General features: G+C 40.8%; 1 protein-coding gene across 3 annotated transcripts in view; it reads right to left on the bottom strand.

The window, feature by feature from the left end:
- Positions 1 to 344: 344 nt before the first annotated feature.
- si:dkey-246i14.3 (ephrin-A4) overlaps positions 345 to 21,604 on the bottom strand; it is a 31,659-nt gene continuing 10,399 nt past the window's right edge. Inside the window, exons 2-6 of one of the 3 annotated variants that reach the window (XM_037274632.1) lie at positions 15,355 to 15,653; positions 13,426 to 13,494; positions 8,544 to 8,570; positions 7,427 to 7,535; positions 345 to 1,415 (exon numbers count right to left, since the gene is read on the bottom strand). In XM_037274632.1, coding sequence (XP_037130527.1) covers positions 7,447 to 7,535; positions 8,544 to 8,570; positions 13,426 to 13,494; positions 15,355 to 15,653 — 484 coding nt within the window. In that variant the 3' untranslated portion in view covers positions 345 to 1,415; positions 7,427 to 7,446. Of the gene's footprint in view, positions 1,416 to 5,407; positions 7,536 to 8,543; positions 8,571 to 13,425; positions 13,495 to 15,354; positions 15,654 to 21,604 lie in introns of those variants that run through there. The other 2 variants (XM_037274631.1, XM_037274633.1) reach the window with 2 other exon arrangements.

The raw sequence follows: 21,604 nt of genomic DNA on the forward strand, positions 1-21,604 counted from the left end.
TATTATTATCATCATCATTATTATTATTATTATTATCAAGCAGCCGTAGCAATTGTAGTGTCCCATCGTACTTCTACATTTATAAAGAGCTCCGATACTATGGCACCCGATACTACCAGTACAATTCTGTCCTGTCTGCAGGTAAGAAGATGGTAAAATGTTTTCCTCAAACAAGCAACGTGATTGCACGGATAGTAGACGTTTAAAGTGAACTAATACAAAATGAAGTTGTATATTTAATATAAGGTACTCATAATTGTATTCAAATAATAAAGTACTGGTCACAAAATGTTCCCATGTGTAACAGTTGAGGAAAATCAACTTGTCTTTTGTCATTGACTTGCTTTTTATCACAATCACAAGTCATTCCTTCCACACTGTCAAGTAAATCAACAGCATGTTTGTCCTAGCGTCTCACCTCCCGGGCTGCTTGGGCTCATTAGTCCCGATGTGTTTCAGCCCCATCAGCCTCACGCTTCCATTCTCCTTAGAGTTAGTGCACTCTCCTTGTCACCATCGTTTTTTCTTCATCATTCACTTGAATTTAGCTTCCGCACCCCGATCGCGGTCGCTATTGCTGAGCTTGTAAGGACTTGCTCGTACTTGAGCTCTTTGGTCCATGTGAATGCTCTGAACGCACACAAAAATGAAATTATATTTTAAATGGATGCACTCTGTGATCTGATTTTTGCTTGGTCTCATTTAAGGTTTGGGATTTTTTTTTTTGTCATTTTGGCCTTAGTTGTTTTTCACATTTAGTTACATAACTTTACATCCCCCCGGGGGATGTAAATTCATAAGCACACGAAGCTCGGCAAACATGTTCCAGCACACTTTACCTGTCAGTCTGGCATTTTCAAAGGGTGAGTAATGTTACTTTTTTTTTTTAGTCGTTAACTTAACTTTTCTGTCACTAATAAAGAATATTGTCTGTCCAGTTAATAATGGTTTTATGATGGTGACAGACTCAAGACAGGAACAAATTATTGACTTTGCATTATTTCCCATAGGGAAACTTTGAATCGATTGTGCGTTTTTTGCCAAATCTTGCTAACAAACGGCAATTAAAAAAAAGATTGCTTGTCTTCGTGCTTGGCTGAGGTAATAACTGACTGTCAGGCAGGTATTACCTTTGCAAGGTAGCCACGAAGAGAAGTGCATTCACATTCATTTACATCTATGATTCTAGTATTTGTGCAGCAGGGGGCGGGACCTCCCTCAGTGTAATTGCACATCCATTACAGTAGGTGGCAGTGTCATTTTCATTTTCAGAGTGGATGGAGGGAGCATTAGCGCTAAGGTGTTTTTTTTTGTTCTCTGAGTTTGGTCATGTGACGTTCATAAGCTGATTGGCCGTTACCTGAGCTGCTGTGATGTCATTTTCAGGCGACAGCGAGTGGCAAGATGGCCACCCCCTGAAATGGATAATAAGGGAACGAGTTAATCAGAATGTTTTATCGTAGGTTAATGCACAAATTAAACAACATGGCTTAGGGAAATCTAGTTCTAGTTTTTAATATCATCGTTTCAGAATGTGCAAAAATACTCCCACCAAAAAAAAAATACCTCTGCAAATTCAGCTTTGTAGCTCCAGCTGACTTGGACTGGATGTGTATGAACATGTACAGCATATGAACAAGGCCATAAATCCTGTCTCATCCAAATTTGATATGAATTCAATGTGAACAACCGTGTGATCGGGCCTCAGCAAGTCTTTGGAACACTGAAGCAGGTGTGTTTGCGTGAAACATGTGGCGAGCTTCGATAATGGAGCCAACTTAGCATATCAGACTCTAAAATGTGTTTTTCTTTGAAAAGGATACACGTCCCCGATCCAGTTGCTCGGCGGCCCCCGCGGTGTAAAACGACACTCGAAGGTGCATGACACAGCGATTCGGATGACGGGTCCTTGACGAGGGGGACGGGGGGTTCTTTGAGCCGATGTAAATTGCCAGCCGGGCCGCATGTAGAACCGGCAGACCCAAACATGGACAATGGCGACGCTTGCTATCAAAGTGTCACGAGCTCAAAGTGGAGGAAAGAAAAGGAAAGTGGGAATTGGGGGATGTGTGACGGATGGACGGGGGACAGCTCAAAACCAAAGACCTCCCCTGTACAAGATTTCAGAATTGGCGTGTTAGTGCACATGCTGAGAAACCTTTTAAAATGTCAAGATATTTGCTCTGAAAATTCTAGCACAAGAACTAGACTATTATTTAATATAATAATGTATATTATATAAATATTATATAATTATTATTTATAATATTTATTTATTTAATATTCTATTAAATAATAATGTACATTATTATATAAATATAAAAAAAAAGAAATTCTGCTCCGAGTGAACTGGTTTTACCTTTTCCATCTCAACTATTTTGGGAATGTGACCTTTAACACTTTGAGCCTTTTTACTTGACATGAAAATGTGACTTCAGAAGTGAACATTGATGTACTCATTTGACCTCTGCCACAAACCATTTTTACTCTTCCACTGAAGAATAAAACCTAAAAATGAGAGAGGGGGAGGGGGGGGGATTCTAACATATGATCAAATTGTCTTTGGGTTCAACAGCACTGGTTCATTAGCCAAGGTTATTCCCGCAGGTCTTGTTCTAAGATCTAATCGGCTCCTCCTTTCCCCGTGCGCTCAAACCTAAGTTGCATTTAAGCCTGCACCTTCAACAAGGACGGAAAAAAATACCCCCCCCCCTCGGTGGAGGTAATAAATGCCAGTGTGACGTTGGGTCATCAAGCAGTGACTGTTGCCATGGTAACGGATGCACCCAGGAGCTCAGCAGAGTGTAGTTTCCTGCTTTGTCTCAATGCTCCCCGCATTCCTCAGTGTGACATTGGGGAAGACAGCGAGTAGTTACACACCTTGTTGGACATCTGACATACACATTTTGCACTTGGGCTGTGTTGGATACGACAAACGAGAGCTGTGGGATCTTGAATAAAGTCAATAGCACCATTGAATCCCTTCTGCGTATTAAATATAAATTTAAAAAAAATATTTATTTTTCTTTGAATTATTTTTTACCTAATTATTTTATAACCTAAAATAAACATAAAAAGCAAATTGATTGATTTGGCATTTGTTGTCTGGATTAAGATGCTTCCATATATTTATTATTCATTATGCAATATTACTAATATATGCCGCATTAAATACATCATAGAAATGAGAAAAAATAAAAATAATTAACTGGCAGATTTCCAAATGAATAAAACAATAGACTTTTTTTTATACTATGTGATGGACTGGACTTCATGAATACACTAGATTTATAATTCTACATTCACACTCCAAGAACAAATTCAAGTGAGTGACTATTGTAAAGAAGTTGGCCATCTCTGAAATCCAAGTGCGGTAAAACAGCTCGAAATAGAAGAGCCTAATCCTGAATTTTCAACCATCTTTGGATGGCGTCTGTATAGTTTGAAACGCCCACACAAGCTTTTACTCTTGACTGGATCACATATTCAGCTTGTGGAGCGATGAAACAAAACACGCAATATCTGCAAGAGATGTCAAGTGGGGGCAAACTTTAGACCACTGACTGTGTATCGCCTATTACAATAAATGCAATTTATGTGGGATGACAAAAATATCAGAAAGGGGAGGGGGTGAGCAGTTACCTGGATATACGCCACCTTGGTCAATAGTATTAATCACATGAAAGCTTTCCCTGTACCGAGGAGATACATGAATGGAGGCTGCTGGGATAACGGCTGAACAAAAGAGCAGAAATCCTGTTAAAAGATTTTCTAAAGGAGTGTGTAATCCTTTTATTCAAAGAAGGTCACTTCCTACGCCACCTCTCTCATGTTCACCTTCCTTCAAACGGTGTCAAGTAGCGCTCGAGACTTAGCCTCAATTTTCGTCGCATGCTAACATGTGTCTTGCTAATTACAAAACTTTACAATTACAAAAAAAAAAAAAAAGTTCAATCCAGAGGAAGAAATTGACTCAATGGCAATGAAACTGTATTTTCTCCCACTCCCCTTTAATAGTCTCTAGTTGTGATTAACCGGAGCAATGTGCGCTGGAATATTCAACGGAGGCCCAATTAAAAGAGAAGCGAGAGGACCCGCTGTGTGGAAATTTAATGTACTATAATTAGCGAGAAGGCTACACAACACTATCTGCTATTAAATGTGAAACTTGGGCACAAACTTCTTAACTACTTTTGGATTGTTTTAGGTTATGTTATTTTCCGTATAGATGGATGCCTGTACCTAATAAAGTGGCTTGTGCATTTGCTAATTTGGCTAGGGGTCAAATTCAACGCCAATTCTTCTGCCCGACACAAAAGAAACTCCATTTTTTTTTGTCCAGGAACAGAAATGTGAAAATAGTTTAAGGATGGAAATAGAGTCAAAACAAGTCAAGGAAAAAAAAAAAAATAATTTTTGTGCAGGATGATAATATGCAGAGTGGGAAATAATTATTCGATCCCCTGCTGAATTTGTAAGTTGGCTCACTAATAAAGAAATTAACTGTCTTCACTTCTTCTGTTTAATTACGCTAATAGACAAAAGTCATAAAAAGCACACATAAAAACACTTATAAAAGTTGTAAAGTATAGTCTTACTGAGTGTATTATTTGATTCCCCAACTCAGCTGGAATTGTGGCTAGTGCCCATGTGACACACAGATCGCAAGCTGATTGGTCGTTTGGCCCGGAGCAACTGTGATGTCATTTTCAGTCGACAGCAAGTGGCAAAATGGCCGCCACACAGATGGATATAAATGGGTGGATTTTGCGCTTAATTCACATTCTATACTTAGTTTAGATCCGTGGCGTCACACAGTATACATTTTAAAAGAAAATTTGTGACTTGACTTTCCCTTGGATTCAATTTGAATAAAGTTACACACTTACCCATCACTATAGTGTCAAGTCAAACAGAAACATGTGCTCCGGACATCAAGGTCAAGAATCCAAAGCGGCTGACGATGCGGCGGTGACAAACGTGTCATCACAAGCCATCATCAAGCATGAAATAGCAACATTAGCCCCGTTAGCCAGAAAATTGCCTCTCTGCCTTTTCGCCAAGAGTGTCTCCATCGTGGCCCGTATAAATGGAAATGCATTTACAGCTTATTTGGAAGCTCACTTTTATATTTTCAACAACATCTCCCGAGCCGAGTCCCGTGATAAATACAGTGACTTGTTTATTGGCAATAAAGCCGGAGGGTCCATTAATAAACAGAGTCTATTGGCTAGCCGAGGCTTATCAGGCCAGGACCGGCCGTGGATAAAAGACCCTGGGCTCAATACCTTAGCAGCTTACAAGTGCCTTCTACACCACAAGGTCACCTTAGGGGCCCTCCCAACAATCCTCATTTCGAGGATCTTGCATGTCCTACATGAGCCAGATCGGATTAAACACACGTTAATTACAGAGTTTCCCCACATTTATTTTGTTGCCACAATTGGATGCAAATAGTAGAAAAGAGAAAAGAAAATTAGGCTCAGATTGCAGTTGTCTCTTCACAGAAGAAGCTACAATTTTCACTAAAATGTGAACACGGAGGGAACATTACACACACACACAGAAAACTAAACTGTACATAAAATTCTATACCACAAATGATTACAAAAAAAATTAACAACAAAAGTTGCATTAATGGTGATTTACAGTGTTTTGAAAGAACAAAATTTATAAGCGCCATGTTGTTTAAACATTCGAAACAAATGAAAGCTCAAGGCAATCAAACATTCCAAACATACATTTTTAAAAAAGTATTTTTTTTTCCATTTCATTTGAAGAATTTATGCAGTATGGTTAACCCCATAAAAATATTTTTACATTTATAATTAAAACATGGCACTTCAGGTAACAAACCCACAAAAAAGTACGTTAAAAAAAGTAATTTCATCAAAAATTAAAAATAATCAACTGATTAATAATGAATTAAAATGGCCAATTAATCGGGCTAGCAAAACTCCATTGCGTCAAAACATTGGTACACCAAAATAATCAGGAAAAAAACAAATATTTATCTACAATATAAAACATTGTGCGTAAAGAAACTCTTTCACCACATTTAAATAACAGAAAATGACAGTTCTCACACATCAAGCGTATTTTGGCAGGTCTTAATAACATCAGCTAAAATGTGTCCAGAGCTTGTTTAAAAAAGAAAAAAAAAAAAGAAAAGAAAAAAAGAAAAGGAGCATGTGTGCATATAATCTGCTTCGGTGGAGCAAGACGAGCCCCGTGTCGTGTTTACCCACAATTCCCCCTGGCGTGCGTTCGTCCTGTGATCCAGAGAAGCAGCCCAGCAGGATGCTCGATCAAACGGGACAAAGCAGCCCAAGGTCCATCTATTATTAGTATCATTATTATTATCATTAAACATCACCTTTGTAATCCAGTGGGTGGCCAACCCAGTTGCATTCCAGTAAAACCAGTTGGATCCCAGTAGGGGGCGCAGCAGCCTTGCCTCATTATTTTCATTACTTCCTTGTCCTCATTTATATTAATCAAATCGAGGAAGTTATCATAAAAAAAAAAAAAACACATTTAAGAGTTGAAACTAAAAAAGTGGCACTGTATCAAATTGTAACATGTAGTCAATTAAATGTTTCATTTGTCACTGTTTTGCATCAAACATATTTGATGCAAAATGCAACCGCAATACTAAACTGAATTATTATCGCACCTCAGTGACAATGTCAACAAAAAATTGTTGTCGTAAATGTGCCTAGATTTTGTAATTTTCCCTAATTGGTCTGAAAACGTTACTAAAAATGTATTTTTTTCAATTTTTTTGTTCATACAGCTACATTGGTGGTGTATTGTGCACTGTATAATCTAATATTACTTAATTGGTTTTGAAATTAATTCACTAAACATAAATCTTTTTGTTCATCTTTCGCCAGTCTTGTGCACGTTATTTTGGCGTACGTTCAAATCATGCTAGCAGGCAGAAAACCGCAAACACCCCTTTTAACTGGTCCCAAAAAACATTTATTTACTCCAAATAATATATAATAATAATATCTTTTTACTCATCTATCTATGCCAGCGACATATAGTGGCTGCCAGTGTACCGTGTAGCGAGAAATTAAACAACTCCACAACTACAAATGATGTATTTTTGTTGACCCACAATCAGAACAATGAAATAATATTAGCCTGTGTATCCATTTTTTTGGACAGTTTTGTTAAGTGTCATCTCAACGAACACTGCATTAGGTGGTGCGTGTGTACCTAATGAATTGGCCTGCGAGTAATTAATGGAAGGTGATGAGAAGGATTGTCGGGGGGATGTACAGTAAGTCCCTGAGTGTGTGTGTGTGTGTGTGTGTGTTGCACCTGAATGTTTGTGTGCGCGCAATGACAAACACGTCTTCTGCGGTCCCTTTGCATGGACGGCGAAGGGTCACCGGCTTAGTGTTCCAAATCTCACTGGGAACAGGTGCGAGGAGGTCAGGTGGTCAGCAGGACGGCGAGGAGGATGAAGAGAAGGTGAAGCGAAGGCGCCCTCGATGGACAACCTCGATTCAGAGGTGACGTCGCTGAGAGAGGACACAAACAATGTCACGAGTGTGTCTCCTTGTTCGTGACATGGTTAGGAATTAGTTTTGTTGGAGGACATTTTAAAGATTTGAGTTGGGGTGCGCCGCATGGAAACAAGTGGGAGGTCAAATTATTCCAAAATTGAAATTTTTCAAAAAGGGGTGTCAGAGACAATTATGTAAAAAACAAATTTTCTTTTTCCCAAGAATGGGACAATTAAGTATCAAGAATATCACTTGTAATAGCACAACAATGAAAAGTTGTAATTTTGCGGGAAAAGGTTGTAATGTTAAAAGCAGAAAAAAAACAACAAATTATGAGTACATACAGTGTTGTCACGTTAAGACAATCATGTTCGATAATTAGGAGAAAGGAAACTGAAAAGAAAGGAATTTATCAAGACTAACAAAATACAAAATTATTTTAAGGTTATGTGAATGCTTCTGAACTACAAAAAAAATCTGAGGAAAAAAAAAAAAGAATAAAAATTGTTGAAGTGTTGAAGAAAAAAATATATTTGCATATATGTTGAAGAAAAAGATTTTGAAAATATTTGCGCTAGGTAGTTTTGCGACTTTTCCTCCTCAAAGTATCATCACTTATTCTTAAAAAAAATTCTCAAAAGTACATTTAAATCTGCTGAGTTTGCAAAAAAACAACAAACCAATATTATAATTTTTTTCATTTTGACTTCAGTCTTTGATCTTATTTCTTCTATTGTTACATTATTTCGAAAAAGAGATTCTTAGTTTTCTGACTTAATTGTTGTTTTTTTGGATAAAATATTCTATACAATTTTTCTTTTAATATATACAATTTCTTGTATGACTATTCTCCTAAAAGTATGAATTCTTCTCTTCTAACATTCTGACTTTATTCTCTTGAATGAATGCATTTCCCCCCCTCAATGATACGACCACCCTAAAAAATTCTCATGATTTATTCCAACTTATTCCAACTTTATTTTTGCAATTCCATGAATGCTGAAAACCGGTGAAGAATCTCACCTTGAGTTTGTTTGAAGCCCTTGGATGCTGTGAGTGGAAACGGAAAGAGAAAGGGGAAAACTTTAGAAAGAACTTGCTGATTCATCATGTTTTCATGCTTAATGCTCTCCAAAAAAAATAGTGTAGCTGGTAGAAGTAAAAACAGCAAGAGGCAGACAAATGAGCAAAGGGATACATTTATCTTTTGTTAAAACCTTAAGCCATTCTCAGCAAATTCTCTTAAAGGTCAGGAAGAAAGGAAAGCCAAACAACAGGAAAAGGAGAAGTGTTATGGAAATTAGGAAGCGTTACAGTGATGGGGATTATATCCAGACAGAGAGGATACAGGAAATGAAAAGGGAGGAGAGAAAAAATAAAAACAGGACAAAATCCAAAACGACAGAGCGAGACCAAGAAGTGGACAGAGCTTGAAAGCCCGAGCGAGGGCGGAAGAAAAGAAGTTTAGGAAGGTCAGACGGAGGGAAAAAAAAAAAAAGACAGAACCCGGGGAGACAAGCGGACACTGTCAGCCGGGTTGCGCAAAAGGAAATTATGGAAGAATGCCATAAAGTGATTAAAAAAAATAATTAAAAGATATTAAGAACACATTAAAAGGTAATTTGTCAAAAGTTGTGCCTCACAAACTCAGAAAAACAAGAACACATACACACACACACAACAAAAGTTGGTGTAGTATATCAAGGGTGGTTCCACACTTGAAGAGAAAATAAGAATAGAATCACACACAAAGGTGGCTGCATGCAATTCAAGTTCAGAGGTCAAAGGTTGTACAACTAAAGGACACAAAGTTGGGCGGGGCCACACAAATACAGAAAGACAAGAACGTGCATACACATATGGATGCGTGTTAAAAATAAGGACAACATAACACTCTTAGACACAAAACAGCGCCACCTGTCTGTGAACACAGCAACTAAATGTACCACGTCGGCATTATGCGCTCGCCGTGTGTGTGTGTGTGTCACCTGCAAGCCTCGTCTGTCGCTCAAAATTACTCCGCTGATTGTCTACAACTAACGGCCATCTTGGGGTTAATGAGGCATTAAATAGCGTGCTGGGACTTGGCCTAGTGCGCAGTGTGTGTTCACCCATGTGCGTGCGTGTCTGAGATAAATCATATTTATATATTAAAAAAAAAAAAAGAGAAAATGCTACTTCAGCGCTTTATTACAAACCTGCATTTGTGTAAGCCTATAAAATATTTTGGAATGTTTCAATCCTTGGCTAGATTTATTTAAGCTGAATTATTATTAATAAATAGGTCAAATTTTAACTGGGAAAATAAATATAATTCATATAAATACACACGTGTGAATAGTACACACCCATTCTTGCACTTTCATAAATAGAAATATGTCAAATTTGGAAAACTGTAAAAAAAAAAAAAAAATTGCTAAAAAATATTTATAGGACAATAAAAACAATACTTTTGATGCAATGATGAATTATATTTCAACGAGATTCCTATCAAACGCTGTAAATACAATCTCCACTTTACGGTTAAATTTAAATTCAGGTTTTCAAAAATATTTTGGAAAGAAAAAGTCTGAAACCGTGCGACACCAGTCGATGGAATGCCTCGTGTTTACTCGTGTGTGCGTGACATGCATGTTGTGACCTCAACTAATTGTACAAAAAAAAAAAATCTTGTTCATAATAACGGTGGCAGCGAGCCTCAACGCAAAATGGCGACGACGGTGCTGCATGGCGGTCTTTGCTCCTTTTTCCGCACTGCGGTCTAGAACGTGCAGCACCACCGTAGCGAAATGTGTGTGTGTGTGTGTGTGGGGGGGGGGGGGGGTCGCTCTGCCGCACTGTTCCACCATTCCAGTTCACAGGACGCCGCCATTTTACAAACGTGGCGGCTAATGCTAACCGACAATGCTTAGCGCCCTATGGAAAAAATAAAAAAGTAAAATCTGGAAAAACCGTTGCTTGGGTTGGAGAGTCGGCAAAGCCGGGGCCGCTACGTGTGTTTCCAGTTGAGAGGGTTCAAAAGGTATGATTGGAGGAGGGAGGTTTTATTTGCTGGGGTGAAAGGAAGGCGGCAATGTAAGACACCCCCCGCCCAAAAAAAAAAAAAAAAAGCAAAGTGAAAAAGACTGGGCGCACCGCGGGAGGAGAAGAAAAGATTCGATTGGGGAAGAGAAAAGGAATCAATTAGAGCGAAAGGGAAGTCGCTCCTTAATGGCTTCTCGCAGTAGGACGGCGACGCGACAAACAAAATGGAGGCTTTTTATTTATTTTTTTAGTTGACGGCTGAAGAATAAGGTGAGCGAGGAGGATGGAGTTGTCTGATGCAACGCAGGCTCAAGCGCCTTCTTTGGTTTCATTCGTGCCACTGGTGATGGGGGAGGGAAGGGAGGGAAGGAAGGGAGGGGTGAGGCGGTCTCACCCAGAAACTCTACCGAAAGGCAACGTTTACACATCATGGCGAAAAACGGGAAAGTGGATGTCCTCGGATCTGAATCGTTTCTGTCGATGTGAGGCGGACGCCATGGAAATTTACAGACGCATGAAATCGACCTCGGCTGTCGAACCATCCTTTGAGGAATTAAAATAAATAAATAAATACATCTGCAGCAAATTGGTCGTTTTTGGGACAATTTCTGAAAGGGTGACTGACAAAAAAAATTCTGTGGACATTCTCAATCTTCATCAGGTCAAGGTCATCGGCAAAAGTCAAATCGAGGCAACTTGACTTTTTCAAATGAGGTGTCCCGAATTATATGGCCAAGGGTTGGACGTCCGAATATGATAAATAACATACCAACCCATCTTGTGGGGGAAAAACAACTTGTTAGTAGCCGCCCTTCCCTATGAAATGAAAATCTGTTGTCAGGACATTTTATTCGCAAACAACCGACGCCGGTTCAAAACTTCTCCATTTGGAGGTCATCCTATTTTTGCAACCACCCGCATTGACGCCTTGAAAAAGCTAACTTAGCCACTTAACTGATGACTTGAAACATAACTTAGTTACCCTACCTATTACTTAAAAAGCAATAAAGTAAAAATCCAACTTTAAATACATTTCACAGCACACACAATGTCATTCCGAGCCCTCCCGCATCCCTCTTGTCCACTGCGTTGTGTGTTTTGGAGTTAAATTAAGTCCATAAACACACAGGTGTGCACACGGGAGAGAATAGCCACAATCTGCCGTGTGACCTTGGTGCAATGTCGCCGTGGACGCCCTTCAAACTAGCAAATGCGTGTACGAGGGAGATGATTGCTGGCAACAGAGCAACCCGGCACGGAATTGTCTGTTAATCACCACAAAAATGCATTTCGGGGGACTTGGAGGACAAGTGATTGTGTTACTATGGGACACACACACGCACACACACCAACGAGGAAGATGCCGGGAGGGAGAATTTGAGCACAGCACCTAATGAACATCCAGAGACCCTTCAACTCTCCTTCCTCCCCTCGCTCATCCATCTTTTGCGTCCCTCTCTCTTTCTATCAGCCCAGAGAAGTGTCTTAGCGAGCGCATCCGACACGAGGGCGGAGTCGGGAGACACTTGGGCGCGCCCAGATTAGTTTTGCTCGGCTAGCGAAAGATCATAAAAAAAAAAGGGGGCGCGCAAGACAGAGGGAAGGGGAGGATTAGTGCCACTTGAGGAACGACAGACGAGCGGAGGAGAGAGAAAGAAAGAAAGGGAAAGATGGGAAGCCACAAATTTAGTCGGGATTAGTTTGGGTTAAGGGACAGGATGAGAGAGAGAGACGGAAAAAAAAAAAAGCGGGAGATTCACTTAAGTTGGTGTGATCCCATGCACACTAAATGGACATTTCATTAGGTACACTAAACACTATCCAATCACATACAAATAAAAACTAATTTTTTTTTGCTAATAAACACCCACAACAATCATCAGGAGACAATTCCAAGCTTCATCTTTATTCTACTATTTTTTCTCCCATTTAATGACGAGTAATAGAGTGATTTAGAATTTAGTGACCTTTGCCCCGAGTGCCCCGGGTCCAGTCCAGGATGAAAAACCCCCTGCAGATAGCACTGGGATGGGAACTGGGACAGACGTCTCACACACACAACCAAATTAGATCACCAAACGGCACGCAATGGGGTCCGTGTAAGACTCCGCCCCCCCGCCCTCCAAGCCACACACATGAACTAGTGGCGCAAGGATTCCCACAGCAAGACCCGGGCGACATTGGCAACCCGAAGGGGCAGCTCAGTGGACTGGAAGACTAACATTACTCCAGGCGGGCTCTGGATTAGATCAAGTCCAGGAATTTCACGCTGGGAGATGGAGAGCAGGGGAATGAAGGTGACAGCCAATGAGGAAGGGACGGGGGGAAAAAAAAAAAATCCAATTACGGCCTTTGCGTACTGTATTGCCGATTTTTGCGAGTTATTATTTTTATGGCTTTTTACGATATACAGGTAAATTAGAATTCAGAGTTGCACATCTTGAGTGTAGTACCACATTGTGCCACAAGAACGCTGAGCAGCACTGAGGTCTACTGGAAGAATTCCATTAGCCCTTCTATGGTGTTTTGCATTATATGTTAGCATTAAGCTAAAACAATCAAGTTGGGGTTTGGTTACACTATCTGGAAATGGCAATGACAGCCCGAGTTTTTTTTTTTTTTTGCTTGCAACTTAAAAGAAACAAGTCAGATTACTTTTCTGTTGAGGTATGACTGGAGAGAAAAGAAAAAGGCATGAGGAAACGAAACAGTCGGACAGGTAATGGGGAAACGAGGCCAACAGTTGCACAAAAAAAGAGCCCTGATAGTAGAAATACTGTATGGAAGGCAGAGGTGGTGGCAAAGGAGGGGAGAGGGGAGTTCAGAAGGAGCGAAAAAAACCATGAAAGGCAGGAGCTGATGAAAAGAGGCGCGCACTCACCGATCTCGCAGCACACGGTGACGCGCAGCTTCATACACGGCAGCGGCGGGCCTTCATCTGCAGGCAGAGCTGAGCCACAACAACCAAGGCGAGAGAGAGAGAGAAGTACTTCAGTGCAAGGCGCTAATGACAATTTAGACCTCCCCCCTCCCCTCACACTTTCTGGATCGGGACCCCCATACAGCCGCGATTTATGCCTTATTTAATTATATTTTCACGGCCGAATACAAACATTCAAATCCATCACGTAATGGTTAGTGAAGCGTAGAAGAAACAATCTTTGGCATGACACAAACTGAATAATTCACAAAAGTGATAAGCAGTGAAGCAGTTTGTGTGAGCGAGCGTGTCTATTTTTAGAGCGCTCTTATATTAAATGACAGGGTACGGCATTTAATAAAATGGAGAGAGGGTATGCTCTTTTTTAAATGCCAAATAGACACTTGAGTAGCTACACCTGCAAAATACCAATACATCAAATATTCTTTGCAAAATGATTTTTTTTTTTGTTTTCACAAAATAATAATAATAATACCACAATAACATCACAGACCCTTATAAAGTTTGGTGAGAAAAAAAATACTTTTGCGTATCTGGAACAGATTAAATAATTAACATTATCTCCTATGGAAAATGTTGCTTTGGTTTCGATACAAATCTGTTTTATTTTGACTTCCTGGGCCAGACTAATCACAGTTAAGATGCTTTTCTCGCTATGACACAATTTCAGGCATTTTTTTTTTTGGATGAACTTTTTAAGGCTGTATAATTTGAAGCCAAAGATGGCGGCCTGTGAGCCCTCACAGTGTGTGGGAGCAGACGAGCTGAGCCGGGCTCAGACTAGAGCAACTAATGGAATTAGTCTATCTAACACTATTGTTGTCTAATGCCTTTATATTCTGTCCAGTGGCGCACACTAAACACATGAGACACATATTTGGACCAACTTTATCACTCTTGTTGACTAAACACAAACACTCGGGAGCCCAAAGTGGTTCGACCCGGCGGAGGGGTGGTGGGGGGACTATTTTCTATTGTTGCTTTTCTCTGAAGTGGCGCAACAAGCACAATAGCCTTCGAATTGTGTGTGTGCACAAAATATAGATGAATGTGGAGCCTGGCTTTTATAGTCTAGTAATTTATGCAAAGATGCTTTCTTTTTCTGTCATCCCTTGCTTTTGTTGACTCTCCCTCCATTTTGTTTAATTGTCACAGAAGTGCTTACTATAAAATGTTAAAACCAGGTACAGTCAAACCTCAATTTACAACTTGACATTTAAATTACTCGCAAATTTTTCCGGTTTGCCGGTATTTACGATCATATTTCTCTGTTCAATGCTTCAAATTGACATTTTGTGGCCCTTCAGTTTCTCACTGTGTTAGTGTGTCACTTTTGCACACCATGTATTCTCTTCACTTCTTTTATTCCTCGCCTTGTCTCACGTCCACCCACTTCTCTTGCTCGCACTGACACGAGTCGTCTTAAAAAGGAAAGTTGGGGGGGGGGGAAAAAAAAAAAAAAAAAAAGGTTTTACAGCTGTCAAAATGTCCGATCTGCCATTCGGTTGAAGCATGGGGGAGAATCAGAGGTGGCTAGAATACAGTGAGAAAAATGTATAAGAATATTATAAAAACATTTTTAATTTTTAGGGGTTAACTGATTTTTTACATACGACGTGATTTTGTTCTTTTCTAATCCTTCAAACATTCCCTGTATAGTTATGAAAAGCTTTCATAAAGGGGTTAATAGTTCCTCAAGTTAAAAACAAACTGGGAAACTTAATGGGCTGTAATAAGCGTTACAGGTTATCCAAGCATGGCATATTTCCGTGAATGGATCAGCAAGCCTCAAAGTGGTTCTAAACAATGGCAAGCCTTCATGTGTCTTGGATCGGCGCCCACGCACAGTCACACACGCATGGTACTCACAGCTATAATAGTAGTGGCGCCCTGGCAGAAACTCAAACCCCAGCGAGAACGGGGTGAATCTTTGGATCTTCTCCGAGAAGCGCACCGAGCCGAACGGGGCGAAGGGGGTGTTGCATTCCCACCGCTTGATGGCGGCCGGCGTCTCCACGCAGCCTTGGAAGGTGGCCTCCTCTGTTAGATAGAGGGCCAGCGTCTCCGGCTGCTTGGGGCCCAGCGTCTGCTTGCTGGGGTAGTAAGGGCAGTAGAAGTCCAGGTAGTCGTTCAGGTTCACCTGGATGGACAGTTCGCCTGCCGTTAACCTGGAAAAAAGATAGATAAAAACCAGACTATTAATATTACAATTTATAACTTGACCAAGTTCAAGGATAACTGATGCAAAATGATGAGCAATAATTTGCTAAGAGAGAGGTAGTAACAGCAAGGTACGAGCAAGCTAGCTAGCTAGGTTCACTTTTAATTCGGTCTCAATTAGTTAATTAACTGAAAACAATACTCAAAATAATAAATCATTTTACCGCCAAAGTCAATCAAGGAAATTTACTCAACGGCTACGGAATTCTAGAATTTTTTTATTTCAAATGCGACATGTTTCATGCGTAGGCTAATTGCTAAACCTTAAAAAAAGTAGCATTATCTAAAAAGGGTTTATTTTTGCACCTTTCGCATCACAAGACCTAAAAACTATTCATTTGTTGAAGTAATTTAGTAGTGCCAAAAATTTGGATATTTTTGTGACTTTTGGTACAATGAGCCTTAGACGACTTAAAATATTAGTAGACCTAGCAAAAGTTAGCTTAGCACGGTTAAAATGATATTCTTAATTTTTTTTCTTATACTGTGATGCTTTTGGCACAATTCATTACTTGCCTCATTTAAGTGCCCTAAGCAGGCTTTCTTTTTTAAATTTCTCAAGCTGCTCAGGCCCGCCTCAAATACCAAAAAGCCACTCATAGTGCATGTCTATGATTTGACCTACTTATTACATGTCATTTGAAATCAACAGAGTTCTTATTTTCAAAATCATGTCTGCCCATCTGAATCTTACCCCCTCCATATCTTATGGATCATTCTCCCATGCAATTTAAAATCAATACGGATCTTGCTTTTGGCACCGGCCCATTATCCCTAAAAGTCTGATGGGAGACCAGTTGGAAATTGTGAGCGGTCAAGCGCTGGAAAGAAACATGTAGCAATTTGAATCGCAGCCGAGAATGTCCCTTCTCGCTCTTGTGCCACATATCACTTAAAATCAATAGGGAGTTTTTTTTTTTTTTTTTTTGGAGCTTTGGCATTGTGGAACGATCCCTCAAGTCTGCAAAAAGGTCGGTTGAGAACTGGCACAATGGACTGAGGCTTCTCTCAGACACTTACACAGTGTAATAGGAGACTGAATGGAAAGAGAAAGCAATTAAGCAGATAAAGGGCATTCAGGGATTCCTAAATGCTTGGTGAAATGTTGAAACCTCCGGCTCAGTGATGGATTTATTTTTTTATTTCCTCCCAGCACAAATGAGACACTAGCATGTTAGAAGGTAATATTTTAGAATTACTAGTGACGCTTAAACACATCAGTGCTAATCATGAGTGCTGAGAGGAGTTCAAGAGCAACAACACCAAAAAAAAAAGTAAAAGTAAAACCTGTTGGGCTTGCTTCAACCTGTACAATGGCGATAAGCGCAGACGGGAGTGTACACGCAGATATGATTGACATGCACAAGCACACCTTCCGTCGAGGTTGACTGGCTTTCGGCACAATAACAACCCGTGGACAAGACGGTATCATTAGAACAGAAGAGGTGCATAATGCAGCGCAACCATTCCTGCCTTCCTGTCAGCTACAGCATATTAAGGAGTTGCCCGTGTATAATCTAATACGGACCGAGACCGAGGCCAGGCTGAAGGAAGTCAGAGAGGAATAAGAAAGGTTGAGCGTGAAAAACAGAAACGGAAAGTCATGGCGAGAGCTAATGAGAGGGATGAGTGCTTGTTGATTCTTGCAAAATAAATAAATAAAATAGCATAAATACATAAATAAACAAATAAATCCACATACCAAAAACTCAGTCGTGCAACCTGACCTCATTGGTGCATTTGTGCTCATACTCGTAAAAAAAAAAAAAAAAAAAAGAAACTCCGATACTACAACACCGATACCACTTCACCAGTCTGATATATACATTCTGAGTGAGAGCCATGGGGACTTATTTTAAGTTAAACATGGATAACAAGACTTTTAGCCGAGTGAAAATGGTGTTCCGCAAAATGATCAACTCCGCTCGGGCGATGACGTCGGCGGCTGCCAAGTGAGCTGCAGCATCGGGCCATTTAGGAATAAAATCTTCTCAGACTCTGCATCCTGGATAAATTGCGTCCTCGGGTACAGAGCGGTGTCAGGAAATCAATTGATTTGCATTTGATTAGCAACATTGCTAAGCATTAAAAAAAACACCCATCCATCTATTTTGTATACCGTTTGTGGATGAACGAAATCGGAACCGACCTCGGACTTATTCACATGTCAATCTCAGGGCACAGAAACTGAAAACTATTCACTCTTCCATTCACACCTCTAGGCAATTCTGGACTTCACTTTTGACATAGACATGTTCGCCGTATGCCAAAACCTCTAATTAGGAAGGCAGAATAAAGTGAGCATGAACCAACAGGTATGACAACAAAAAAAAACAAAAAAGTTAAGCGTTTTAATTAGTGACCACAGACGGTCTACGAGTGCCGACGATCAGACAGAGGGCGGAACAGCCATGTGGAAGACTTTAATTAGTCTTCTCTTCGCAAGGAGAACACGAGGGTGGAGAAGAAAAAAAAAAAGAAAGAAAACAGAGACGGTCCGGATGCAGCTCGTGAAGGGTCAGGTCTGTCAGTGGGAGCCTTTATAGAGGGGTGACAGAGCGGAGGAGAGAGGGGGCGCAGGGAGTCAGCGAGGAGGAACAAGAAGCATGTGGGGGGGGCGACTTGAGTACTTGAGGAAAGGACAGCACAGAGAGCTCCTCTGCTTTGCTCCTATAGATACAAGAAAAATTCGACTGATTCTTAAAAATTCAATATATTGTGCTATATAGTCAAAAAAAAAAAAAAAACAGTGTACTCAAAATGCATGCTAGCAATTATAGCAACAACATGGCGTATTGATGTCAACCTGTCAGCCATCTTTCTTCCCTCGTCCTCGGCGGGGCCCGCTAGGTTGGCGACCGGCCTAATTACACTCGGCTCAGTGGTGACAGCACAAGATGGGTGAAAACACGCGTGCTTTCGTGACGGATCATCATCTTCAACATGCTTCCGGCAGTTTTGATGTTTAAATGAAATTGTGACAAAACTGACATTTGCAAAACTGACCAGCTCAGAACATTTTTTTTTTTTTTTCTTCCCATCCCTCTGGTGGTGTCTCCTAACCTAGAATGCGCCAAAGCACATATCTTCATTCTACTTTGTTCTCAAAGGCCAATCGGAGCACCGTCGTGTGCTAGTTTAACTATGCGTACACACAGCGGTGCTAACGCTAAGCGTGCCGCGCACCATTCTAATGATGCGCGGCGCTTCCACCGTGCCCGAGACCTTTGATCCTTTAATATGAGGGAATAATTAAAGGCGCAACAATCCCACAACATGGCGTCAGGAATACAGAACAGACCGCATCATCCTCATTCACGCATGCCGAACATCGGCCGACTGCGGGCTAAAAATATTCAGCAGTGAAAAAGTGCGAATCCCCAAGCAGAGGCCGCTTTTCGTGCTTATGTGCTAAAGTTAAAGCTCGTGTGGAGACTCGGTGGCGCCGTGGTCAAACACAGCGGGAGGGGGTGGAGGGACTGACTAAACTCGAGGCTCCTTGTGGTCACTGAGGCATCGCTTCAAAAGTATGCGATGGTGGACGCGAGTTACTGCAATATATTATGCTAGCAACTGGCTAGCATGACGACAGTGATGCCTTGAGATGAGAAAAAAATAAATATTCAATATGGTTTTGACCCCCCCCAAGCTGACATTCAGTAAACAAAGAGAAATCCACTTTGTGACTTGATTTGAGGAGCAAATTTCTCATTTTGTGGAGTAGTTTTGTGGCTGATAACAAAACAAAAGAGACACGACACTTCATTTTGACTCCGTTGCGATCAAATCAAATAAATTATTATAACCATTCCTTGTTCTAATCATTTTAGGACTGATTGGAATGAACTCGTCGTGAATTACCGGCTCCCTCCTGTTAGCAATTTCTCAACATCTAAACCCTTCATTAGTGAGATGTGAAGTGACCTTGGGAACTTTGAACAAATTTAAACATAATAAAGTCTTCAGATAGAAAGACAGCATTTTTTTTTTTTTTTTGGGACAATCAAATTAAGAGTCAATTAACTCGGGAATTCTCCCCGGAGATTTTGGAAGGCATCAAGGTCAAAGCTAACTATCGTAGCATTTTTAGCTAAGCCAGAAACTGAAGCGGGTCTTCGCCATTCATCCGCAGGAGGCTCAAAACAAAGTGAAGGGATTAAGCAGGTGGCGAGCCTTCAAGCGATCTACAATTTCATACGACACAATCCCTACTGTGATTAAGCGGGGCGTTGCCACCAAATCACATCAAACTTGTTTTCTCCAACGTCGTGACACACATCACGCCCCCCCACCCCCCCAAACAAAGCGGAAATGTTAGAACCACAAAAAATGCTGCTGGGTTTTGATAGCCACCCAAAAATTTTGGTTTTATACTAATTTCGTTCATTACTCGGGCCTCTCGGTAGGGGAAAAACAAATTCAACGTCGGGAATCCTGCTTTCCAGTATGCTCAACAGGATTTCCTTTATGGGAATAACAACTGCTGCAGAATCTGAGAAGTATCCCGCTCGATTTCCTTTGCAGTGTTTCTGTACATTCGTAAATGGGAGTAGAATCAGGTCAACCCCGCCTCCCCTCTTATCACCCCCACTCTGAGCCTTCGCCGAGCCCAAACACCAGTGTTGTGTCTAACCTGGTGCTTACGCCCAACCACGCGCACAAACAAGGAACTCACCCCCCGCCTCGGACCATCTGCGGACCCCCCGTTGTTCAACCTCCTGCAAAGCTGGACGAAAAATCTCTCGGCGTAAGCCCCGCCCGCTCCCAACATGCACGCCTTCATAAGATTCTTAGCTTGACCCAGTGAGACAATGACACAATCACAAAGTCTTTCCTGTTTTTTATCCCGACGCGACTTTTCCCATCAAGGTTGACGGGAAGTGTGTTTATGCCGCGTTCCTGGAATCCAAAAATGTCGGAAGTACCAGTCATCCGATTGGGAAAGTGCAACGAGAGCGCTGCTCCAAGTTGAAGGTCACAGTTCACAAAGCTGGAACAAACAATGGCCAAGGAGAGAGTATTGGAGCGAGGGTAGGCAAAGTGGAGGCTGCGAGCCACTTGTGGGCCCAGTTAGTTTTTCAAACAGGCCAACTGAGCATTTTTTTTTTTTAAATTAAATAATTAAAATGAATTGATCTTATTTAACAATTGTCTAATTGGAATTTATTGTAATACAAAAACTTTTTTTTTTAAAAATATTTATCCAGCCTTAGCTCTGTTTTTAAAATAAATATTGTGTGGCCCATCAGCACAAAAGTTTACACCCCCTTGTTATAATCAAGTCTAATCATAATCATCATCATTTCTAATAAATCATCATCATCAAGTCTAATAAGCAAACAGTGACAACTCATTATATTTCTCTTTCGTTTCACACCGATTGCTGTTTTTTTTTTTCATTTTAACTGGAACAAAACATGCTTTTTCCTACTTTCCCCCAGCCTTGAATGCAGCACTACCATGTCTTTTGGTAAATCAACCGGCACACATAACGTCTTTGTTGTACGGAATATGATGCCGTGGCACTCACTACGTCTATTTCAAGCCTTGGAGAAGATCTTATTTTCTGCTTGTTGTTCATTCTGTGCGACTCAGCAGCATATCACAAGTGAGGAAAATGTCATATTTCTGCTTGCCATCAGTATCAAAACCAACCCATCAGGAGCATTTTGATACGGCTACAGGTGTCCGCAAACCACAAGAGCCACTCTCACTATCTGTGTGTGTGCGTATGGTCAGGCCTAATCTCACTTTTCCAGCTTTTTTCCCCCCCCTCCAAAAAGATTGTACCCACTCTGTGATGTAAATAGGCTGGCAGTCTTTCAATTGTTTCAATTTTCACAGTTTGACCAGAGCATTGTGAGTCCACGTGACCCCGGGCCAGCAATAACTGCTGCTT

This window comes from Syngnathus acus, chromosome 16 (genome assembly GCF_901709675.1).
Source record: "Syngnathus acus chromosome 16, fSynAcu1.2, whole genome shotgun sequence".
Taxonomy (NCBI): domain Eukaryota; kingdom Metazoa; phylum Chordata; class Actinopteri; order Syngnathiformes; family Syngnathidae; genus Syngnathus; species Syngnathus acus.